At 43.5% G+C, this 26969-nt stretch overlaps 1 protein-coding gene across 1 annotated transcript in view; it reads right to left on the reverse strand.

Moving 5' to 3' along the window:
- Positions 1-16247: 16247 nt before the first annotated feature.
- The window catches only part of LOC309559838 (uncharacterized protein), a gene marked incomplete at its 3' end in the record, with an annotated part of 78964 nt that continues 68242 nt past the window's right edge, over positions 16248-26969 (reverse strand). The window contains exons 3-6 of the mRNA XM_082263271.1: positions 25834-26906; positions 25305-25480; positions 17485-17575; positions 16248-17325 (exon numbers count right to left, since the gene is read on the reverse strand). Of these exons, the coding sequence (XP_082119397.1) occupies positions 16248-17325; positions 17485-17575; positions 25305-25480; positions 25834-26906 (2418 nt within the window). The remainder of the gene's footprint in view (positions 17326-17484; positions 17576-25304; positions 25481-25833; positions 26907-26969) is intronic.

The following is a 26969-nucleotide window of genomic DNA, read 5'->3' on the forward strand; positions in this document are numbered from 1 at the left end:
CACATAAGACATGTAAGACTTGTATTATCGAGATTGCTTGCACATAATCTTTATGTGAAGCTGAAGAAATGCTTGTTCCATAAAGATGAGGTACTCTTTCTAGGCTACATCATATCCAAAACAGGAATCGAGATGGACATGAGTAAAATATCCTGCATTCAGGATTGGCCTACACCAACTACACGCAAGGCGCTACAGCGATTCCTGGGATTTTCGAATTTCTACAGGAAGTTCATAAAAAACTTTTCTGCTATTGTGAGACCCCTCACACAGCTCACTAGCATAAAAATACCATTTAAATGGTCAGAAGAAGCAAATAAGGCTTTCCACTTGTTAAAGACAAGGTTTACTTCCGCTCCCATATTACGCCATCCAGACCCATCCCTCCAATACATTCTGGAGGTAGATGCGTCAAACCTGGCAGTAGGAGCAATACTCTCCCAACGACCTACCCCCACTTCACCACTTCATCCAGTCGCCTTTTTTTCTAAATCCCTAAGCAGTCCAGAGATAAATTACCCCGTGGGTGAAAAGGAACTGCTTGCTATAAAATTGGCTCTGGAGAATTGGCGACATTTACTCGAAGGCACCCAACTACCAATAATTATATACACGGACCATAAAAACCTCCAATATCTTCAGACTAGCAAAACTCTCTCGCATCGACAGGTACGATGGTCACTATTCTTTCTAAGGTTTAACTTCCTAGTGACCTACACACCTGCAGATAAGAACAAAAAGGCGGATGCACTATCACGACTAACTGAAGAAAACTACTTTGAAATCCCTTCCGTTCCTATAATACCTCACAAACGCATTATTGGAGTTGTCCGTTCCTTAAAGGAAGAGGTTCTGCATGGTATAAGTTTGGATTCACCCCCACCACAACTAAATACTGATGCAGAAGGCTTCCTCTACTACAACGACAAACTTTACATACCACCTACCCTACGCACCAAGATCTTGGAATTATTGCATGATGTGCCTATGGCAGGACATATGGGTATGACAAAGACTTTCAATTTGATTTCTCGACAATTTTGGTGGCCTGACATGAAAACATCTATACAAAAATTCGTCTCTTCATGCAATGTCTGTGCCAGGTCCAAAATTGACACTACGAGACCATCCGGTCTACTATGCAGTCTACCAATACCCCAAACTCCATGGGAGGTTTTGTCATTGGACTTCATCGTAGAATTGCCTCCTTCCAAAGGATTTAATACCATCTTGGTGTCAGTGGACCATCTGACAAAGATGGCACATTTCATTGCTATTCGCAGACTACCTTCGTCCAAACAAACGGCAGAACTCCTGATGAAACATGTCTTCAGATTACATGGTATCCCAAAAACTCTTCTGTCTGACCGTGGATCCCAATTTATTTCTAAATTCTGGCAAGAACTATGTCACATACTACGGATTGAGCGGAAGCTCACTTCTCCTTACCATCCGCAGACCAACGGACAGACTGAAAGAGTCAACCAATGCATCGAGCAGTATTTACGTTGTTACACTTCTTACCAACAGGATGACTGGTTGGATCTTCTCCCCCTGGCAGAATTTGCCTACAACAACGCAACTCACAGTACAACCAAGCAGAGTCCGTTCTACTTGAACTATGGGTTCCATCCCTCTATTCTCCCTCCACGCATCCTTCCTTCAAATAACCCAGTAGCCTCAGACTATCTTACCCAAATAAAGGATTCTCTGGGTTTACTAAATACTACCATTGCACACGCTCACAGTCAACAAAAGAAGTACTATGATCTTCGTAGAAGACCTTCTCCACAGTATACTATCGGGGACCTCGTTTGGCTCTCAACAAAAAACTTGAGACTGAAGATCCCTAGCAAAAAGCTTGGACCTCTGTTCTTGGGACCTTTCCCAATCAAGAAACTTATTGGAAAAGCTGCAGTGCAGCTTACATTGCCAATGGACCTAAAAATCCATCCCATTTTCCATGTGTCGCTACTAAAACCCCATGTTCCGGACCAAGGAATAAGGCCTAATATTCCACCTCCCCCTCCTGTACAAGTTGAAGGTGGAGAAGAATACGAGATAAAAGAGATTCTGGATTCTCGTATCTACAGAAGAAGACTTCAGTACTTGGTTAGATGGAAGAACTATGGGCCCCAAGACGACACCTGGCTAAACACCTCTGACATACATGCCCCTAGATTAATCCGCAATTTTCATGCGAGATACCCAGACAAACCAGCTCCAGAGGCCTTCAGGAGCAGGCCTTAAGGGGGGGGGTATTGTAATGTTCCGGTACCTTTGGTACCCTAAATTACACTTTCCACAAGTGTATGCGCCCCACCATTTACTTTTGGAAAGGTGCGCATACACCTTTAAGACTGGAGCTGTCATCACCCAGCGCCGGACTAGATGGCTATTTAAAGCGCCGGTTCTCACTCACATGTGTTCGTTCAAACACCCTTACCTGGATGCTAACCTTGCTTGAAGCTTCCATGCTTGCAAGCTTACTTCGCTGACGGAACCTCGCTGCGCTGATCCCTGTATCCCGCTACTGGATCATCCGCCTCTCCTGAACCACCCTTCGGCTGTATCGCTAATAGTGCTAAGTACCCCGCAGGGGAATTCTCTATAAACTTATACTAAGCTTACACTATCTAGCTCTGCATAGTAAAGACTGTTTATCACAACTGCATAACTAGATTGCTAGCTCTTGAGACTACTGCTACTTTCTGCACTGGGTTGATCTCTTTTGTATGTCCACCTGCTATTCTATCATCTGCTATCATACAACATTGCTAAACCTTCCTGCATCCATCTGCTACTGTCTCACCTTCAAGTGTCTATCACCTACCACCTCCACTCAACCTATCCCTCAACCTTCATCATTGTGTTTCCACATACATAAAGTCACTCTAGGAACCAGCTTGCTAATTGTGTGTATTTACTGGCTGAAATAAGACCTTCCACACATGATGAGTCATTGAGGTTGGGAATGGTATCTCAGCATATCTCTTACATGACTACTGACGTGGAACTATTTCTGCAGCTGAAAATCCACACCATATAAAAACGCAGGAGCATTACACTAGACTCAAAATCAGTTTACTTAATCAGATCAGGCAGCAATTGCAATTGGTTGCCAGAGGTTACAGTGTATCATTACTGCTCACTGACTGACTGCTAGAGGTTACAGCACACACTATGGCTCACTGTTTATTTGCTCGAGGTTACAGCACATAACTACTGCTTGTTGTTTGGTTTCTAGAGATTACTGTACAATAACACTGCTCACTGGTTGCTAGAGGTTACTGAACATCCTTATCACTCACTAATTGGTTACTAGAGGTTACTGCATACTATTACTGCTCACTGATTGGTTGCTAGAGGTTACTGCACATCCTTACCGATCAATAATTGGTTGCAAGAGGTTAGTGCACATCATTACTGCCCACTGATTGGTTTCTTGGTGCATACCATGGACGGGGGATGTGAGGGGACCCATCAATAGATAGAAAACTCCTAGGGATACTAGGACTCCTTGGATCAATGACATTGCTGGGGAAAGGGGGTGATCAGTGGCAATGCTGAGGGGTAGATGACATCAGTGGCAGTGGTGGAGGGATGGGATTAGTCAGGTGGCAGTACACTGTGGCAAATTCTGAATCATGTAAAGCAAAGCAGGAAATCTTTTCACTTTAAACACACTGCTTTAAAACAAAAACGGATGTACAATAATACTGTAATACAGAAAATAAAAAAGGACTCCATGTTTCAACACTTTTTTTTTTGTGAATTTTCTCATCTTGCCTCAGCATTGAGAACAGATTTAATCTTTCACTTTCACAAGGATGGTTCGAACTGAGCAGCAAAAAATAACAATGAAAACTAACCATAGACACAAACAAAAACAAAAAAAGAGAACAGATTAATCTGATTATGACTGATACAGTCTTCAAAAATGTGTCTAACTTCCATATTTGTGTATATGTAGTGCTACCCCCGCAGGAGCCACTTGAATAATTGTGCCTGGGTCTCCCACTGATTAATCCACACCTAGTTACAGGGTATTTCCTCACACAGCCAGGTGCACACTATTCCGCTCGTTGTCTCCAAGGGGATATGTTTCTTTGTATTGTATTTGGAGAACTTGGATAGGAGAAGGGATTTAGTAGGATACTCCAAAATTAACTATTCATAAGCAGGCACAATTTCTTCAAAAGAACTGTGAAGCAGACTTTCAGTAGAACTATGCAGCAGGCTGTACAGAATTAAGCAAGTCCCTTTTTAGTAAAAAGAATCTAGATGACCTTGCTTCTTCATTAGTAAAAAGAATCTAGGTGACCTTGCTTCTTCAAGACACTAGCCAGTGTCCCCTTTAGTTTACACCCAGTATGCTGACTTCTAGCACAAACAGGGAGATTTTAGCAACAACAGTCTCTAGGATCCTTTTAGGGGGTCTGTACTCACACCTTCCTATGTGATACCAGACAAGATCCGTGGACATCCTCCCTCAGTCAGCTTGCAAGAGAACCATGGGTTTTAGTTTCAGTGTTTCAGGCTCTCAGGTTGCCCACCTGAGGCTGCATGACAGCTTATGCTGGGGAGAGTCAGCGGGCCCCTCCCCACCTGGACCTCTCCCTGTAAAGGAAGACTGGCTCAAAGCCCATGTGCTCTTCATACAGTATATAAATACAGTTACCCTGCTTGCCTTGAGGCTCATCCCCTTCTAATTGGCCAGGGCTGTATAGACATCCATGCTCCCATCTGCCAGGGTAACGCCCACTATCCAGTGTACTTCATTGCTACTGGATTAGTGTGAAACCTCAAGACAGCATGAGCAGCACCAGAGCACACTGAGCAGACCTCACTAAACAATCGCAGCTCTCTGTTAAGCAGACAGCATATAAATTTGCCTGGCTGTCTTCCTGTTAAGCAGAGAAACCAAAAACTATATACACTATTTTGGAAAACAATGGTGATCTGCCTCTAGAGGTCTAACAGCGCCCTGCAGTGTTTGGGTGTCGCTGCCATTTTGTTGTAGCCGCCGGCTCACTGTAGGGAAGAAACTCTCTGCAGCAGAGGCAGCGCGGCATGGCGAGGATCTTCAGAGGCTTGAAGTGCTTGCGGGATGCGGTGCAGGAGTGTGGGTGACTCTGGTTAAAGGCTCAATTCCCGTGAGGTATGCGGAGCACTCGGTTTATGCAGCCATCATCCTAAGTAGTAACCACGGCCCCCCTTCTGGGAACTTCAAAGGAGCATGGAATTCAAACTCGAATTGGGTGTTTAAAATCAGTAAACAGACATTTTCTTCCATGAGAATTAAAGAAACAAAAAGCCCCCAACATCTCCTAGAATGCTACTAGATGTCCTTACCTACCCTAGGGAGAATAACTAAAGAAGCTATACCTTCATGGACTTTCAATGCTTAGCCACTTGAAATATTAAAATAAATGCATATTGGCATATACAGTACATAATATGTATGTACCTATGACCACCTCCTGTACCATGTCCACACAGCCTCTGACATCTCCTGTACCATGTCCGCACAGCCTCTGACATCTCCTGTACCATGTCCGCACGCCCTCTGACATCTCCTGTACCATGTCCGCACAGCCCCTGACATCTCCTGTACCATGTCCGCACAGCCTCTGACATCTCTTGTACCATGTCTGCATAGCCTCAGACATCTCCTGTACCCTGTCCGCACAGCCTCTGACCATCTCCTGTACATATCCGCACAGCCTCTGACCATCTCCTGTACCATGTCCACACACCCTCCAACCATCTCCTGTACCATGCCGGCACCTCCTATGACCACCTCCTATATCATGTCCACACAGCCTCTGACCACCTCCTGTACCATGTCCGCATAGCCTATGACCACCTCCTGTACCATGTCCACCTCCTGTACCATGTCCACACAGCCTCTGACCACCTCCTGCACCATGCCTGCACTTTTACCACTTTTAACCAGAATTTGCTCTTTTATATATTAAGCCCTATGTGCTTTCATATTGGTCTTATCTCTCTCTCTCTCTCTCTCTCTCTCTCTCTCTCTCTCTCTCTCTCTCTCTATATATATATATATATATATATATATATATATATATATATATATATATATATATATAAAACACTCTTCAAATGTGCTTTAAAATGCATGGTTTCCCTTTTATGAATAAGAATATAATGACGTTATGCTGTTGGGCTGGTAAAATAATGCTAAGGTGCTGGAATGAAATATTTTCCAGGGCTGGTTTTTATTCCCAGTCCGGCCTTGGTATAGGGTGGCTCTATCCGATGCGGAGACCTGCTTAACCCTTGGATAACCACCAGATGTCCAGACAAACCTACGCAATAGCATTGGGAAATGCGTTGACGTCATCAACGCCCGGGATGCCACTCATGGTATCTCTAGCAAGGTGGCGAGCTACACAGAGAGATGGATAAGCTGGTGACCGGACACGGATCGCCCAGGAGAAACAGCTGATGTGCCTACAGGGTTATCCTGTAGTAATAACAAGGAATACAAAAGCAGGAGTCTGAACTTGTATCATCTAAATTACCACGGTAGGGATCGTGATTGGTGGTTTGTCGGCTCCATAAGGGGGATAAAGTACCACGCTAATACAGCCTTGACTACAATGTGTGTCACCCCTAAGCCATACAGGATTTGAACATATGCCGAACTAACACCAGGTATACCCTAAATCCCAGGTACACTCAAGACCCTGTACAACAGCGGCACCATTCCCTTAACCACTTGCCGACCAATTGCTGTACTTATACTGCGGAAGGACGTCTCTGTTCCACGAAACGACGCACCTGTTTTTATCGCTTGCGGGACCGCTAGTGGGGGGCCCGTGCATGCGCTGTTTCGCTACAGGGAGAGCCAATCAGCTGGTCCGTTGGCTGCATTGTCTGCCGTGCACCCGTGACCGCTGTTCTGTCAGTAATGAACATAGGGATCCTGTGTTCCTCTTATTTCTCATTCTCATTTCTTATTCAGCAAGCCCATCCCCCACACAGTTAGAAAGCACCCCCTGGGGACACATTTAACCCTTTGATCGCCCTTGGTATTAACCCCTTCCCTGCCAGTGCCATTAGTACAGTAACAGTGCATATTTTTAGCACTGATTACTGTAGTAATGTAACTGGTCCCCCCCCCCCCCAAAAAGTGTGAAAAATGTCATTTATGTGTCCGATCTGTCCGCTGCATTGTCGCAGTCCTGCTAAAAAACACAGATCGCCGCCATTACTAGTAAAAAAATAAAAATGACATAAATCTTTCCCCTAGCTTGTAGATGTGATAACTTGAGCCAACCAATTAATATACACTTATTGGGACTTTACCAAACATATGTAGCAGAATACATATTGGCCTAAAATACTGAAAATTTTATTTTTTTATTTTATTTTTTTTATTGGGAATGTTTTATAGCAGAAAGTAAAAAATATTGTTTTTTATTTTTGCAGAATTTTGTTTATAGGGCAAAAAATAAAAATCGCAGAGGTGATCAAATACCACCAAAAGAAAACTCTATTTATGGGTAAAAAAGGACATCAATTTTATTTGGGTACAGCGTCGCACGAGCACGCAATTGTCAGTTAAAGTAACACAGTTCCGTATCACAAAAAATAGCCTGGTCATTAAAGCGGAGTTCCGGGCACGAAAACGTTTTTTCAATAAACATACCCCCGGGACAGTCAGGGCTAGTACATTCCACAATGGCTAGCCTCTGATCTGTCCCGGTTCGCACTTACCTGCAAGAAGAAATACTCACTTATAAAATTTCTTCTCCAGCGTTGCCATCTCTGTTGTGGGCAGCTGAAGCCGGCGCGATCCTCTTCTGCATCCTCTTCCGTGTCTTCTTCTCCCAGAATGCGCCTTCACCGGCCCCTCTCGTCACTTCCGGTGCAGCGCCGCATTCCTCCACAGCTTCTGGGCATGCCCAGAAGCTGTTTAGCAGGGAATGCGGCGTCGCCCCGGAAGTGACGAGCGGGGCCGGTGCCGTCGCATTGATTCCTGGGAGCGATGACATTCAGCTCCCAGGAATCATCGCAAGACAGGAAGTGACGGCGGAGCCGCGGCACAGAGGGAGGAAGTAGAGAATAGGTGAGTATTTTCTATCTACAATTACAAGGTGAGTAAAAAAAAAAAAAATATACCTAACTATCCAATTCCTTTTCAGGTGAGGAAGATCCAGCGGACCTAATCGATTTTGTGCCCAGAACTCCGCTTTAAGGGGGTAAAACCTTCCAGTCCAGAAGTGGTTAAGAACTGCTTTCAACAGCACTAGGGAATAGGCAGCTTCACATAACATCTTTGGAAATCAGCAGCACCTGAGAGAATCCATTACCTCCCCACAGTATGGGGCTATATTAATCTAATATCCACCAGCAGAGATCCACATTGATGTTCATCTGTCATAATTCCATTGCGGTTTATAGGAGCAGACGAACCTTTCTCTTTTGTGTCCTTATTTTCAGAGGGTTTGTTCACTATGATACCCGAATTTATGGACTACAGATCCACATAGTAATTGGATTATATAGCATCTAGGGACTTCCCCAATACACCTATGTTACTTTATTGTATAGACATAGGCTTATCCATTGGACTTTGCAGTCACCATAGGGTTATTACACCTTCACTAATAGTCAACAGCCCCTTCTGGTTCGATAGTACTCCTATAGACTTCTCTGTCCTATCCCTTAGTTCGAGCTCCCAGGGGCTCACACGCAGGAATATTACTTTATACATACATTTTTGGTAATTTGGATACGGCGACTTGCCATGGTCATTTCCTGTGTGTCAGGATCACCAAGTGTCCGGACGGTTCTTTTTATCTATATTGTATTGTGTTGTGTTTTTTTCCTCCTCATCTGGAATATGCAGTTCAGTTTTGGGCACCAGTTCTTAAAAAGGATTTTGGGGAATTGGAGAAAGTGCAGAGAAGGGCAACCAAACTGATAAGAGGCATGGAGGAGCTCCGCTATGAGGAAAGATTAGAGGAACTGAATTTATTCTCTCTTGAGAAGAGGAGATTAAGGGGGATAGGATCAACATGTATAAATAAATAAGGGGACCATATAGTGAACTTGGTGTTGAGTTGTTCACTTTGAGGTCAACACAGAGGATGAGGGGGCACTCTTTACGTCTAGAGGAAAACTGATTTTGTCTCCAAATACGGAAAGGTTTCTTCACCGCAAGAGCTGTGAAAATGTGGAATAGACTCCCTCCAGTGGAGGTTCTGGCTAGCTCACTAGATTGCTTTAAAAAAGGCCTGGATTCTTTCCCGGGTGTTAATAATATAAATGGGTACTAATCTTTATAGGTAAAGTTGATCCATGGAATATCCGATTGCCTCTCTGAGGATCAGGAAAGAATTTTTTTCCCCTGCTGTAGCAAATTGGATCATGCTTTGCTGGGTTTTTTTCACCTTCCTCTGGATCAACTGCAGGTATTGGATTGTGTATATGGGATTGTATGGTTGAGTTTTCTTTACAGTTTTTTTTTAAATTTTTTTTTATTGGTTGAGCCAGATGGACTTTTTTCAACCTGACTAACTATGTAACTATTTCTTTATGTCAGCATGTCTAACATGCACAGTGGATGTGGTTCTGGTATCTCCCTAAGGCTCGGTTTCCACTAGTGCGACTTGCGGTGCGACTTGACACATGTCAAGTCGCACAGCAAGTCAAAACCCATTGTTTTCAATGGGGCCCGTTTCCACTGCCGCGGCTTCAGTTGCCGCGACCTCAAAAGTAAATCGTGTACTACTTTTGAGCGTGACTTCCCTCTATATATGAGGGACAAGTCTAACTGAAGCCGCGGTTTACTTTTGCTACGAAGTCGTGCTAGAAGTAGCACGACTTCGTAGCCGCACTAGTGGAAACCTAGCCTAACCGTAGAAACATTTTATTGATAAATAAAGTAACATAATATTTTATTTTGTATCCCAATTGCCTCTTTGTCACCAGAATAGCCTCTTTCCTCCCTGTCTCTATACCGGTAATACTTTTTTGCTGTATGTTTGCTAGGCTATGCTAACTACAGTAAACCCCCCTCCATTCCGCGAAATAGAAAAACCCTATTAAAATGCATTGTAGGCATGTTTATTTTACTGTCACTGTATGTGTATAAGCATTTTAAGGTCTTTAAACACACTTTTAAAACAATAGAAACTCATTTAAACACATAAAAGATACTAAGAGACATAGCAAGAGCTATGGAAAACACAAAAATATTTCATTTTTAATGATTTATATAGTAAAATAACATTACAAAAAAAAACGTGAATTACCGGGACCGCAAAAACTGAACCGCGATGGAGCGGGGGATTACTGTACACCTTATAGGCGATATTGGGTATATCATTTTTAAAATAAGCTTTGATCGCTGGTTCTTAAATAGTTTTTTTTTTAAACAAGTTATTTTTCATCTTTACATTGTATTTTTTTTTTTTTTAACCAGTTTGGAATATTATCTTTTAGAATGGGGGGCGCTGCCACTGGTTGATCTTGACCGATAATCATTCTCTCTATTAAACATTTGTCTTTGATATGATTTACCTAAAATTTACCAGTAAAAATGATTGGAATTGAAAAAGGAGTGCTGCACAATTACTGTATATGTTTTATTAAGATAAAAAAAGTTTCCTTTACTACTACTATAAATATATATGTAATAAAAGTCAGTGTGAAGTAGATAATCCTATTCATGTATCTTGTTACTGTATATGATTTGTATATACATTTGTATATGGGGGCATCCATATTCAAACTTTACATAGTCAGGCTCTATTTCCAGCTTTTCATTGCTACACGACAATTGTGCATTATTGCTTCTTCCCAAGATGCAAGTCTATGGGGTTGATTTTACTACAAATAGACTGTACACTTTGCAAGTACAGTTGCTCCAGAGCTTAGCAAATGCAGTGAAGCTCTGCTGATTTCCATCATCCAATCACACGCAAGCAAAAAAAGCATATATATATATATATATATATATATATATATATATATTTTTTTTTTTTTTTTGCATGTAATTAAGTATACTTTGTATAGGGAAGCTCTGGAAAAACTACATTTGCAAAGTGCACAGTCTATTTGCCATCAACCCCTATGAGTTGTCTGAATCATTACAAACAATGCACTCACTATGTGGCTAAAATCTTATCTCAGCAGAAAATCTGAATGAGGGTAAGCCAAAAATAGCCCATTACAGACTAGGAACTTTCTGTCCCTTTTTGGATAAAGTAGCACATGTAGAGGGAACAGCATCTCCTTCTGCTTCCCTGTAGACACTGAGCCCAGTTCTACCACTGCAGAAAATGCTAGCCTGCCTGACTGCCACCAGCCCACCTCACTGCATGCTTTCCCCAGTCTTCCCAACTGACACACACATGAAGATTTCCCAGGGCAAGGTTAGATAAAGACTTGGCACACAGCGGTCTTCAAGAGAGCCCTGCCACAGCTGGCTGTCTCTCCCCTTGTCTGTCCCTGCACCATGCTGATCTACTCACTGTCTCTCCTCTTCTGCTGCCTCTCTGGCATGAATCCCTCCAGCTACCTCCTGTGGTGTAATCCTTCTAGGCCAGCCTCCCGAGCTCCAGACCAAGGCAAAATACCTCCCTGGAATGGGTCCCCCAAGGGCCACTAGCAGCCTCTGCTCAGCACTGCTTATCATTCTTCCTCCTGACTCCCCTGCTGGCATGGCTCATGTCTATTTAAGGGCTTCTTTAGCTCCCTGCCAGGCCCCCAAACTGGGGATTGGCTAAGGGCCCCTAAATATTCAAAGCAGCTCCTCCCTACTTTCGCCCACTAGTTCCAGAACATTCTTCATCATTCTAAAAACAGGGGGAGGCACCAGAGAGCTGCCAGGATGAGTTATCAAACCCTGGCCTCTAATAACCCTGACCCAGATTTAGTGACTCAGGTTTATCCCCGGGCCAGATATGCTTTTACCTACTCTAAATACTTGTAGCACACACTAGAGGGTGCTACATGTATGTATGCAATGACAAAAATATTGGAAGCAAAAGCAAACAATGTTAATCAGCAACATTGAGCATGCAGATCAGAGAACATTGCGTTACTTTGGAGCAGTCCCCCACACTCCCCCGATTCCCTGCCTGATGACAGCAAGGGGAGATGGGACATGGGGAGAATCTTTGTCTGCACTCGTTGTCGCAATTTAAAAACAGTGTGGCTGTGCAGGGCTCAGTCCACACAGTTGCATCATTCATTCACACAAATTTGTGAACAAATGAACTACAAGTCCCATCTTCAACTGCAGCAGACAACTTGGGCATGAGTGCTCTCATAGTTCATTACTCTCCAGTAACTGTCTGCCTGTACAATCATGTACATTTATTATTTATTATTTTTTTTTTTTTTTTTACAAAAGATGAACTTAGCCTTTAACTTTTTGAACCTGTTTTTTTTTTTTTTTTTTGTGTTGCATTGGGGAGATTTTCCATCGCTTCCTAGTGTTGTCACTGAAAGAGGAAGTCAAGGTAGGCAGGGTATATCTGTAATTGGGATACATCAATTAAAGCTAATAAGGGGTGTAGATGTCTCATAAGCCTATTAATACAAAATGGAAGAGATTTACTAAAATTGGTGCACACAGAATATGGTGCAGCTGTGCATAGTAACCAATCAGCTTCTAATTTAAGCTTGTTCAATTACCCTTTGCCACTAAAACCTAGAAGCTGATTGGTTACTATGCAGAGCTGCACCATATTTTGTGTGAACCAGTTTTTATTGCCATTGTGTCCCTCTTAGGTCCCATTTGGTCTGTCAATGGCACACATGCATTTACAGTATATGCCTTTTTAGCACATTTCTAAAAGCATATAATTGCATGTAATGGTTTTTAAATGGAATAATTTTCACTTTGAGGTGAATTTACTAAAGGCAACTCACTTAATTGGTTATTAAGGTGATTGGTGATTAATTGGTGATTGGTGATTGGGATAGAAGTCAGCAGAGCTTCTCCTCATTTACTAAGCTCTGTAGCAATTTTCTTTGCAGAGTGCAACTGCACCTGCAAAGTGCACAGTCTATTTGCCTTTGATAAATCCACCCCTGTGTGTTTACCTGCATTTAGGTGCATTCATTAATTACATTCTCTAAAATGCGTGTGAAGGCATGATCTGGGAAGCATGAAGTTTGTTTATATATATCCTAATTATTTTTTTTTAGCATTTAAGTAAAATATATGATGCAAGTGTGAATTCTTTTTTTAAAAAGTGTTTATTTTCAATATAACAATCCAACAGAAATGCTATTCAGTATACAGAGGCAGAAGCATATAAGTACAACTAATTCAAGGAGCGGTACAAGGCCAATAAGTAACCAACAGGTTGAAATGAGAGGATTGCATCCCCTTATGGGCCATACACACTATACAATTTTCTTTAGATTTTTTTCCTTCAGACTTACCAAAACCATATACTATGAGGTCAAACCTAAACCCTTTCAATTTGTATGCAATCAGGCAGGCCCCTGCACTACATAGAAAAGGTAAATCTAAAGGAAATCTGACAACAAAAGTTGTATAGTGTGTATCCAGCTTTAGGGGGGCTATAATGCACATTATTGGTAGGGCCATAACTAGTCCTTAAGTGTAACCGGACAACAAGACAATCATCCAATCTATCCCACATACATACAACACTAACATACACACCACCCTCCACCCTCCCTAAATCCACACCGGGGGGCTACGAAAAGATACCTTTCAGATGGTATTACCAAGAGGACATGTGTCTCAACCATATCCCATTTCCTATGTGCATTGAGATAATGGAGTATCTTTTCAGAAGGAATTTGCAATATCCAACCAGGACTGACAGATTTTAGAGAACTTATTAGGGCAAGCCCTACCCTTATATATCAACTTATAGAGCAGTATATCTCTGTTCACCATACTGTAAAAATGTTGTACCCTAGGTGGCTCAGCATTTTTCCATCTCAACAGAATCAATTTCCTAGCATAGAATAATAACACACGGATTAAAGTTCTAACAGGTGTCTGATGAACAAAGTCATTGAGGATACCCAACAGTCCAACTTCCGGGGTATGAGGCACAGGCAGATGAAGTGTGTTAAAAAAAGCAAAGATATCCGTCCAGTACTCCGTTGTTTGAGGACAGGTCCAGAACATATGTAAAAGGTCCGCTCCCAAGCTGCCACAGTGGGGGCAAGTGGCCACAGGGTCAATGCCCATGCGACCCATCTTCTTGGGGGTATAATGCAGGTGGTGAATAAACTTAAATTGTATAAAATCATTATTAGAACTAATAAGATCTTGAAAACAGACTTCCAAGGCTTCCTCCCATCCCTCCTCAGACAACTCAGGAATAAACTCAACCCATTGCCATTGTGCCAACTGGAAGGGGTCAGCCATAGATGCAAGTGTGAATTATTATGAATTGTCATGAGAATAGGAAGTGGGGAAAATCATCCAAACTGGACCACGGATATAATAAAAGTCCTGACAGAGGTTCTAATCATTCCCTACTCTATCCAAAACTAAAAATAAACGTAAAATGTTTAAAAAAGTTACAGTTCCTCTTTAAATCTCTTTAGGACTCCAGAAAGAAAATACAGTCAACAAAGATTAAATTTTGCTCATCTCTCAACCCAGTGAAAGTGGCCATCACAAAGCCACAAAAAATGTGTTTTAATGTTCAATAAGCACAAAACAAGGTAACACATATGGACAGATCAGCGCTAGTTCATAGGCCAGTGATGGTGAACCTTGGCACCCCAGATGTTTTGGAACTACATTTCCTATGATGCTTAACTACACTGCAGAGTGCATGAGCATCATGGGACATGAAGTTCCAAAACATCTGGGGTGCCAAGGTTTGCCATCACTGTCATAGGCAATAAAAAGTTTAAAAAGTCCTTGGTAAACTTAGTGTCCAGAATTTTTGGGCCACCATGAAAGAATAGGTCCACAAGTATTTAGGCAGCCATCAGCAAGGGGGGAAATGACAGAAGCAATTTTCGCAAACATGAAAGAAAGACAAATACAGAGGCGCCTCTAAATGCAGACTGTAAACTTATTTAATGTTGAGTAACAACTCACATATCCCATGTGTGTATAGAGCCTTGTAATGGGGGTGAATAGTCCCTCTGTGGCATCCTGGACAGTGGGACTTAAGTGCCTCCAGCAGATCTTGCAAGCTGTTTTCCCTCTATCTCCTCTGTAGGTGTCCTGCCGGAACTGGAGGCCATATATATATATATATATATATATATATATATATATATATATGGCCCCTGGTTCTGTCCCATCCCAGCTTGACAAAGGAGCGCGCTGTTAGGCTATTGGCGTCATGCCGCATGCTCCGAATCGCTTCACGAGTTGATGACTTCACTGACGCAGGATTTGCGGTCCACGGTGCGTTCCAGCCCTCACTTCTCTCATTCTCCATCTTTTCTGCTCAGATGCTGGCAGGACACCTACAGAGGAGATAGAGGGAAAATGGCTTGCAAGATCTGCTGGAGGCACTCAAGTCCCACTGTCCAGGACCCCACAGAGGGACTATTCACCCCCATTTCAAGGCTCTATACACGCATGGGATATGTGAGTTTTTAATCAGCTTGTAACTCAACATTAAATAAGTTTACAGTCTGCATTTAGAGGTGCCTCTGTATTTGGTTTTTCAAGCACAAAACAATACCTGCTAATTCTGCTAGAAATCTTGTGAGCTGAAGACTTCCTATGCTCTCTGCCTATGCTGCGCTCTTATCAGTGTTGCTCCTGCCATAGATGAGTCGAAAACTGAATGTTCCAACGATTATAAAATGGCGCATACAATTGTGCCATCATGTGTGTATTTTTTCCCCCAAAAAATCGAACATGTTGGCTCAGGCACTTTGATTGTGGCAGGAAAATTGTGTGTCACAGCTGGCACACTAATGGTGCAAAAAATGAATGACTTGATAATCTAGAAGAATTATCTCTCTCTGTGAATTGTAGAGAACTACTCCCCTCTGGTATGGAAAAGAATAGAGGTGGTGGTGTCTTTTAGTCTTTTTGCAGAGTGACAATGCTGCTCTTCCATTGGTGTAGTACAGTGTGGCAGTCCTAAAATAAGATGCTTTGTTATTGGCAGGCTCACCTGGAGAAAATAAAGGAAAAGGCCTGGAAAAAATAAAATAAAGCAAATACAGCCCCCAGATCTAAGGATTGGTAAGCCGAAATCTATCACATTTTTGTTCCTGGATTTAGTTTAAATTCACATCTCACTTTGCCCTTCAACTGATCCTGACAGACCCGTGTTTGTAACGCTGTTAGATGGGAGAGGGCACTGAGTGCCTATAGGAGTCTCATCTGGGTTACCGTGGGAAAAGTCTGTGATGTTTTTATGTCGTCTTTGCCGACAAGGGAACCAGCTTGTGAATATGCTGTTAAATCTTTCAGAAGTAAAACAGTACAGTATAGGGTCCATATAACAATTTGTTCCAGACATTATCCAAGTGATGTAAAACGCAACTTCAACATTTTCCAGTAAAGAGCAGAAAGTTGGGAAGAACAATGTAATTGTTACAGCAATGGACCTGGTGATATGACAGGGAATGTAGCAAATTATGAAAATTATCAGGGAGACAAGGATAGTCTGCACTGACTTGGACACCATGACTTTGCTGAGAGAGTTCATTGGGTTGACCTTGAGAATATATTGAATCAGTAGAGCATAGCAGACCAACGTTATGGAAAAAGGAATAAGGAGACCAGTAAATAGGATGACCCAGTTCCAGGCAAAAAATAAAACGGTTTGATCTGTTTGATGGATGCTGAGACATTTCATAACTCCGTGGACCTCAGAAATTTTGAGGGCAAAAAAAAATGGAATACCTTGACAAAGTAGACAACCCCAGACAAAGAGGCAAAGCTTAGTAATGAATGGCTTCCCATTAAAGGCCTGACTTTTGGGGTGAGGGACAACAGTGAAATAACGGTGCATGCTGATTAGGGCAAGAAAGTATATGCTTCCATATGTGTGAGTGCTGAGCAAGAAGACTTTGAACTGGCAGAAGAACAACCCGAAGGTCCAGTGGTCAGTAATGTAGTAGATAACAAGCAGAGGAGCGGCTGGGGTGATGATGACATCAGAGATGGCCAAGTTGAACTGGAGAATCACCATTGAGGTCCATGGTTTAACTTTGAACCAGAATATCCACAAACTGATGCAGTTCAAGGCAAAGCCAATGAAAAAGAAGAAGCCCAAGAAGATGGGGATGAAGGCAGGAACAGGTTGTGGCTGGCAGCCAGTGAAATTTCCAGAAGAGTTCATCATCTTTAAAGCCTGTAAACTAAACATAAATGAGAATTTTACTCATTTACTAGATAAATATACATAAAAATATATTCATTTTTATTTTTAGATGTTGCCATTACCCTCAAACATCTTAAAATACTTCTCTATTTTTCATACCTATAAATATGCTACAGAGCAAAAGAGGAGAACTGACCGACTAGAATTAGGAGAAATGGGTTGGCTTTCGGGCACAGACTGGAACAAGCATCCTCTGTGAGCCGGATAGAACTTCTGCACAAAATTTCCTTTAGCAAAGATAAGGACTCATTATTGTGCAAAGTAACACTTCATGTGACATATTTCTGCAAAAATGAATTTACAAAACCTGAAATTACAAAACAAGGAAATTACATCCTCAGAAGCATGTGCTGTATATAGATTTAGAAACTAAATGGGGTTTTAACATGAGACACCATTAGGGTTGATATTCGCACAGTAACCAACAACCAGCTTCCAGTTGAATTATTAGCCATATTACAAACTTTCTGGAATCTGACTGGATTGTGTAGGCAACACTGGCACTCTTCTGTGTTTTATCCAGGAGGCCCAAAACCTGTGTATATGATATTGCACTTCTTTTTATTTGTACAGTGCTTTGAGAGCCCAAAGTTGAAGAAAGACTTAATATTGCCTGCTCCTGATGTCACCATGCACGTACTTTGGGTGAAACCTGGAAGTCCTGGCGGCCACACGCCAGAGGGGAGACCTGGCTCTGATTCCCAGAAAAAGTAAGCGTGAAAGCTGCAGTGGTTTTCTGACTGATAACACAACCAGAAGCCAGCTCTGATCCAAATATTGTCTTTTTATAGTTCTTTCTCTACAAAAGACATTATCTGAGAGACTGAAGATAATTGATTTATTTTACTTGTAATATATACCTACTTCCTGAAGGTTCAGAGATTTTGGATCAGTATATTAAACCTTCTTTACTTGGTAACCCGAGTTAAAATTCCCAGAAATGCCATGGTGACGCTGTTTATTAGTGATGGGCCGAACACCCCCCAGTTTGGTTCGCAGCAGAACATCTCAAACAGGGAAAAAGTTCTAGCAAACTCTATTAAAGTCAATGGGACACGAACATGAAAAATCAAGTCCTCATTTTAAAGGCTTATATGAAAGTTATTGCCATAAAAAGTGTATGGGGACCTGGGTACTGCCCTGGGGGACATGTATCAATGCAAATATTTTTTTTTTAAAACAATCGATTTTACAGGAGCAGTGATTTTAAGAATGCTTAAAGTGAAAACCATAAAAATTCATTTAAATATTGTGCCTGGGGGGTCCCCTTAATGTGCCTGTAAAGTAACGCATTTGTACAATGTATGTAGCCTGCTGCAGCAATATTGACATTTCTTAAGGAAAAATGTAACTTAAACTTGCTTGCGGCTCTAATGTTTTGTCAGGTTCCGGCAATACAGATATAAAAAAAATGAAAGAAAGGCATAGCCCCCCCCCCCCCATTCCATACCAGGCCCTTCAGATCTAGTATTAACTTTAAGGGGAACCCCACGCCAAAATTAAAAAAAAAAAACGGCATACCAGACCCTTGTAAGAGCATGCAGCATGCAGCCTGGCAAGCCAGGATGGAGTGGGGGGGGGGGGGGAACAAGTGAGCGCCCCCCCCTCTTGGACCATACCACTTGCCCTCAACATGGGGAGGGTGCTTTGGGGTGCTCCCCAAAGTACCTTGTCTCCATGTTGATGGGGATAAGGGCCTCTTCCCGACAACCCTGGGCTGTTGCTGTGGGGGTCTGCGGGTGGGGAGCTTATGAGAATCTGGGATCCCAGATCCCAGCCCCCTCTATATGAATGGGTATCAGGTACATCGTACCCCTACCCATTCACCAAAAAAGTTTATGTAGCCAGGTCGCACGGCTGGTATTGTTAATAAAGTTCTGCAAGATAGTGACTTAGGCATTATGGGAGATGTAGTCCGGGAGGAGCCAGGATCATAGACTGCTGAGACAGAAAGACCTTTCTTCAAGGGAGCAACAGGACGCGAGGAGCTTGCTGGGAGTGGTTATATAAAGGGATGCAGGACTTTGCTTCGCTCTCTTGCCTCGAGGACAGCGCACTGGACAGAAGGGGAAGAGCTGCTGCGGATCGCAGGAACTTAGGCCGAGGCCTAGTGGCGGACACCGGAGTGAACCCGGCTGTGTGAGCATGCGGAGGAGTCTCGGTGGCGTGACCGAGCGGAAGGTGGCTGACGCTGAGCAGAGTGGAGCCTGGTCGCAGAGGGAAGCGGATCTACCGGTTTGGGTGAGAGACATCCAGTATTTGCATCTCTATTAAATACAGACCTAGACTGATTCCAGTGAAGGGCAAATAGACTGTGTACTTTATAAAGGCCATATCAACATTTAGTTGAACCACTGGACACTGCAGATACAAATATAGTGCGAGGTGGGTGAACTTGGCCTTAGGCCTAAATCCAGTCCTAGGCTGTCAACCTGTTGTGACGCATAAGGAATTGTTACGTTTGCTTCTCTGTGGATTATAACTATTGATTGCTTTGGGGAATACAGTTCATCCTCTCTACCCCTTTTGGATTACAAATACTTTCCTCAGATTGTTGGGAATTCCTTGCCTGTGAAGACAAGTGAAGCCTCACTTTTCAGGAGGCTATTGCAGTTCATCATAAAGGGGGCCCCCGTTAGTACACAGAGTGCACTATGATAGTTATTCCAATATTGATACATTGCTTACCTTGCATTCCAGTTACCAAGTGTAGTCATTCTTATCTGTGGTCACTCTCTAATTACTTCAGCTTATTTTAAGTATTGTTTATCGTTGCTGAGCGCAATCCTCTAGCATACGTACACATTTGTTTGTGCATATGTATGTGTGGCCTGTGTTCTGGATCCCGAGTGCTAAACTAAAAGGCCTAAATCCTTGGTTGGGAATTCAGGATCTATCCCTCTAGCAACATCTGTTATTTCTGATTATGTTTGCATATTCCTGTTTTACATCTAAAAGTCAAAAGCAGTAAATTGTTTATTCACTGCAACACCTGTGGTCTCAGTTATTCACAATGACCGAACTAATAGTGTCAGACGGGTTGGAGCAGGCTCAGGGCGTAAGAAGTGAAGAGGACACTCATGCAACAAGCCACCCCCAAGAGGGCAGGGCTACATGTAAAAAATAAAAAAAAAACGCAGAACACAGTTTTTGACAAGTCCTTTATTAAAAAGAAAAAAAAAATAGTGTCCCTTGATGTAAATCAATTGTCAATCATGACACCCGCTGACCCAAAAAATAGAAAAAAAAAATAAAAAAATGCTTTGCCTCTTCTGAGGCGTCCCACCGCATGCCTTTTTCCATCTTTGACAGCTCTTTTGTAGGCAAGTTGCGGGGCTACCGCCCCGTCTGACGTCACGCGATGGCTTGGCATGACAATGCTCCCTGTCTTTAACATTGGCGTCTATGGGAAATATTGGTCAGCTTGGCATGGCTCTGCTCTCTGTCTTTAACATTGGTGTCTATTGGAAATATTGGGCAGCTTGACATGGCATTGCTCCCTGTCTTTAACAATGGGCGTTTATGGGAAATCTTGGTCAGCTTGGCATGGCACTGCTCATGAACTATAAGTGACAGCGACCCAAAACTTGGGGAGCACCAAGAAGGGACAGAGGACTACAACATACCCATACATTTTAAAAGTGGGGTAAGCCTGTACACTACTGACTGTGCTAAACAAACTCAACACACTATCCACTAACTACCTGCCTAACCTCTATTATCACACACTATACATGGCTGCCGTATAAGCAGCAGCTTTATATAGTGTGAGGCGTGGACTTAGCCCCTGAGCCATGATTGTGCAAAGACACCCTGCCTTTGGCCGATTATGGCTCTGACAGGACATTGTGCTGTGATTGGCCAAAGCACACAGGTCAGGTACATGCTTTGACTAATCATTAGCAATTAATGCACTTTAACAGCGCAGTGCATTATGGGGTGCTCATCTGTGGGCGAACCTCCCACTGAGCACCCCATTTGTGGGTGTGTTCAGCAAACACATGAACAGCTGATGTTTGAGTCGAACTTAAGTTTGACTCGAACATAAAGCCCATCCCTACTGTTTACTAATCTTTTGGAAGAGATCCCCCAGATGTCTTCGAACACTCGCTTTTTTCATTTTATTGAAAGTCCTAACAAAGAACTAAGGACAAGACCACACTCTTAAAATGTAGTACATATGATCAAACAATGTGTCATCCAATGAAATAAACAATATAGAATAGGCAAATGTGCAACAAAACTTAAAGTCCATAATAAAAAGTCTAAATGTGGTGCCCAGTGAAAATTAAATAAATCCAAAGGTGATAAAAGGTGACACCAAAGGAAAATAGTGCTCTTCCTTTTCCCCAAACAGAAGCACACTGCACTCACCAGAAATAATTGACTTCTGTCCTCAAAGGAGGTCACAACATTTAATTTTTATATATTTTATTTTATGTTGCATAGCCATCACATGGTTCTTCATGGGTGTCATATCTGTTTTTGGCCACTAGATGTCCCCTCCACCTCTAATATCTATGCAAAATGATTTATACAACTATTTTTTTTGTGATTGAATCAATATATTCAAAGAATTAGAGATGGACCGTTTTATATATTTATTGCATACATGTTCTAGCTAGAAAGATTCGATTTTGGAGGTAGGATTACCCCTGATTTTAATTGGATTGAGCAGAACAATATAGTGGTACTGCAAAGTTGCCAACAGTCCTGATTTTCCTGGTCTGACTGTGTCCCAGGAAGAATCACAAAAAATTTGTGCCAGGACGGCCGCAGACTCACAGCCCGGCCACTCCACTCACTGGTGTCTCCCGAGGGCATGATGTCATTGCTAGGCCGAGCTTGCCCGGGCCCAAACAGCCGAGCTAGGCTGAGCTTGCCTGAGCCCGATTGGCCGAGCTAGGCCAAGCTTGCCTGAGTCCGAGCAGCACATGTGCAGTTTGAAAGTCAGCCCGCGGCCATGTTTCTACATGCCCAGGCTGTGGATGAGTCCAGTGACCGGCTGGGACACGACAAGGTGATTATCACCCCATCTTCTCTGTAAACAAGTCCTCCTCATCTTTCTGTGCTGTCGGCTGTGTCCTTAGTCTCTTTTTTTTTTTTTAAAGGTATTTTTATTAACCACTTAAGCCCCGGAATATTTTACCCCCTTCCTGACCAGGGGGTATTTTGCGATTCGGCACTGCGTGACTTTAACGGACAATTGCGCGGTCGTGCGACGCTGTACCTAAACGAATTTGGTGTCCTTTTTTTCCCACAAACAGAGCTTTCTTTTGGTGGTATTTGATCACCTGTGCGATTTTTTGATCACGCACTATAAACAAAAAAAGAGCGTAAATTTTGCAAAAATAGCAATATTTTTCACATTTTTTTATATGAAATTCCCCCCAAAAAAATTTAAAAATCAAAATTTTTTAACATTTTCGGCCAATTTGTTTTATGCTACCTATGTTTGGTAAAAAAAATCGCAAAAAGCGTATTTTGATTGGTTTGCGCAAAAGTTATCGCATTTACTAACAAAGGGAAAGATTTTTGTCATTTTTGTTGTTTTTTTTTTAACGCGTAATGGCGGCGATCTGCGATTTTTTTTGCGGTACTGCGACATTGCGGCGGACAGATCGGACCCTTGACTGACATTTTTGACACTTTTGGGGTTACCAGTGACATTTCTACAGTAATCAGTGCTAAACATATGCACTGTTACTGTAAAAATACACTGGTAGTGAAGGGGTTAACTTTATTTGAGAGGGAGGGGCTGTGTGTGTCCCTAGGGGCATGCTTTCTACTGTGATTGGCTGTGGCTGGAGCTGTAAGGACACTGATCAACGGATCTACATAGTAGATCCGTGTGATCAGTGTTTTTACACCGAGGAGAATGACAGGTGGCTTGTTTACACAAGCCGCCTGACTTTCTCCCTCTCCCCCGCCGATCGCAGAGTGGCCGGCGGACATCGGGTCCGCCGGTCACACGCACGGGGGGGTCCGTGACCACGCGGGAGCGCGCCTCTGGGGGCGCGTGCTCGCTCCTTAGACCCTCACAAGCAAGCGACGTAGCCCTACGTCACTTTGCCTGTGAGGGACTGACCGCCGACGTAGATAATCGTGCGGCGGTCGGCAAGTGGTTAATAGAACACAAAACACAACCAACAGTCCAATACAAATCAAGGAGTACAATCAAGGAGGAAACAATGCATATCCTAGAATTATACAGACCTTAGTGCAGGGCAAAGGAGCAGAATAACATCAACCACAGTATCACAAACACAGCGGCCTTAGATGGCTGCCTCAACCCCACCTCTCCCCATCCAACCAGAAACTTTGTAATTCATTTTTTTTTTTTTTTTTAATATTTTCCCCCCTTCCACCCCCCCTTCCCCCCAACAACTTAGAACATATAAACCTTCCAAATATCATGAGGAGAAATTAAAAACTTTACAAAACCCTTCACAGATTGCGTTCCCAACACATCCGTAAATAAGTATGCAACCCACCGCAGGGAAGAAGCACCACCCCCCACCCAGCCCCTGGCACCCACAAAAGTAGCAGAGGCAAGAACGTCAATGAAGAGAAGCGATAAATTTGGCAAAACAAACACACACTGTCGTGTCATCTCAGGAGCCTAGACCTCTCTGGACCCTAGGACCGAGTCCAGCCATGAGGACCATACCTTAGCAAATTTTTTCGTGGAGCCTCTAGCCAGATAGGTAAGTTTATACATGGGAAGAGCATTGTTAACCAGTTCCACCCAGGCTGCTACCGTGGGTGGAGCATCTTGCTTCCATCGCAGGGCAATCAGTTTTTTGGTGTAGAAGAAAAGTATACACAGCAGAGTCCTTTGTGACTGCCGAATACCCTCCTCCTCTAGATTGCCAAGTAGGCATCTGTCCGGTGCACAGATATTCGGCAGTGCCAATTTATCCGCGATAAAGGTACATACCCCCTTCCAAAAGGACTGGATCAGCGGACACAACCAGACCATGTGGAAGAAGTTTCCTGGCAACGGAAACATAATGGGGAGGCACGCCTCCCCATCGCAAAGAGACGACAGGGAGTGTAGTAAATCCTATGCAAGTAATTAAGCTGAACAACCCTATCCCCCGCAGCTATCAATCCATGGAACTGGGCACTGAGCAAATCATCCCAGTCCGCCAGCTCCAGGTGAGGTATATCTGCCTGCCATTTCGCCCGTAGGGACACCATCCTCCCCTCACCCTGGCCAAGGGCCAACCCATAGAATCGAGAAATGTGTTTAGTGTGATCGGTATTCATCAATTCCTTCTCTAACCGAGTCGGAGCCAGGTGAACCCCCGAAGTCCAAATTGGGCCGCCACCGTGTGCCGAAGTTGCTGGTACAGAAACCAGCACGTCAAGGGAATCCCCAGCTCCGCCCTCAACTCAGCAAAGGACTTAAAGGCATGGTTCACAAACAATTGATGAGCATATTTTAAGTCAAATCCCGCCCACCTCCTAGAGGAATCCATCCTATACAAATCTTGCAGTCCCGGATTAAACCATAAAGGAGCATTAGGGGACCTATTGAAGGAAGAACCCCCCAGTCTAGCATTACAGATATGAACAATTTTGCAGGATAATTTAATGATATCCGCGCCCTCCACCGGATAAGGACCTTTCCTATACAATGAGTTAAGGAGCCCATCACTGCTGCCGATGCGGTAACTGCCGCGCTCGGCAGGTCTGGGAAAAACCAATAATGGACATGCGTCAATTGAGCAGCCAAGTAATAAGCCTGCAGATCTGGAGCCGCGAGACCCCCAGCATGAGCAGGGAGTTTTAGCGTGCTAAAAGAGATCCGCGCCGGCTTCATACCCCAAATATAAGAAATCAGTATGGATTCGATGCTTGCAAACAGCCGCTTGGGAAGATACACTGGCGCTTGCCAAAATAGATATAGGAAGCGGGGCAGATAGATCATCTTAAATATATTGATTCTACCCATCAAGTTGAGTGGCAATTTGCTCCAAGTAACCAGCGTCTGTTTCAAGCGCTGTATCATCGGAGCAATATTGTTGTCAACGTACATGTCCACCGGTTGCTGGACAACCACACCCAGGTATCGAAATTTAGTCACCACCTGAAGGTTGCGTGGAAGCACCAGGGCAGTAGCCCGGCTAGGGTCAAGGGGAAACGACACTGACTTATCCCAGTTAACCTTAATCCCGAGAACTGCCCGAAGGATTCTATCCCCTCCAGGGCAGCATCCAAGGATTCCTGGGAGTCATCCAAATAAAGAAGCATATCGTCTGCATATAAAGACGTTTTTTCTTCCAACTCCCCCACCCTGCAGCTGCGAATCCTCACATCATGTCTAAGTAAGTTAGCCAATGGTTCCAGAGCCAGGGCAAACAGCAGGGGGGGAAAAGGGCACCCCTGCCTAGTACCCCAGCACACTGAAAACTGTTCGGTAACCCTGTTATTGACTTGCAGACGCGCCACTGGCGAATCATAGAGTAATTGCACCCACCTGATAAATTTCGGACCAAATCCCATTCGGCCCAGCACTGCGAATAAATAGGGCCACTCCACCGAATCAAATGCTTTATGAGCATCTAAGGATAATATCAGTCTGGTGTCCACTCCAGAGGGGGGAGCCTGCAGGTTGACAAATAGACTACGCAGGTTTATCGCCGTAGAGCGTCCTGGAATGAATCCAGTTTGGTCAGAGTGAACAATCTTAGAAACAACGTTATTCACCCTACGGGACAAAACCTTTGCCAGAATTTTGACATCCGCATTAATCAGGGAAATTGACCTATAAGATTCGCAGTACATCGGGTCCTTGTTGGGCTTTGGTATCAATACTATCAAAGCCTCCCGAAGGGAGGGTGGGAGCGTCCCAGTCTCAAAAGCTTCAGCATAAACCTTGGACAGTCGGGGGACTAGGGTCTCCGAGTAAGCTCTGTACCACTCAATCGGAAAACCGTCCATCCCTGGTGTCTTGTTAGCCGCAAAAGAGGAAATCGCAGCTGCGATCTCCTCAGTTGTAATAGGGTCCTCAAGCGACATACTATCTTCCACCTCGAGTGTCTCCATCGAGATATTCCGTAAGTAAGAGTCTAGAGCAGCTTGGGAGTAGGTGGCCCTGGAGGAGTATAAGGACCTAAAAAAATCTAGAAAGGCTCCCGCTATCTCCGTGCCCTCTGTGCACATCCGATGCTGAGCATCATAGACACCAGCAATAGCCGTGACCAGGTGCTCAGAGCGAGAGAGATACGCCAGAATCTTACTATTTTTATCACCATATTCAAACACTCGCTGCTTTTGATAGAGTAATTTTTTCTGAGTCTTTTCAATTAAAACAAGATCCAACTGTCTAGCACTGTCCCGCCATATGGAGTAATTCTCTGAGGGGTTTTTAACGTATTCCAATTCAGCCTTAGTCGCCTCTGATTGGAGAGATTCCACCCGCCAGGCTCTATCTTCCCTGAGTTGTTTAATGACACCGGCCACCGAGCCCCCCATGGTAGCCTTGAAGGCATCCCAGACCATAGCACCAGAAGCCGTCTCCTGATTTACCAGCCAGAAATGAGCCATCTCCTTTGCAGTGATATTGAAAAAAAATTTCTTCATTGAGCCACTGGGGGCTCAACCGCCACAGTT

This window comes from Pelophylax lessonae, assembly GCF_965119305.1.
Source record: "Pelophylax lessonae genome assembly, chromosome: 7".
Lineage (NCBI taxonomy): Eukaryota > Metazoa > Chordata > Amphibia > Anura > Ranidae > Pelophylax > Pelophylax lessonae.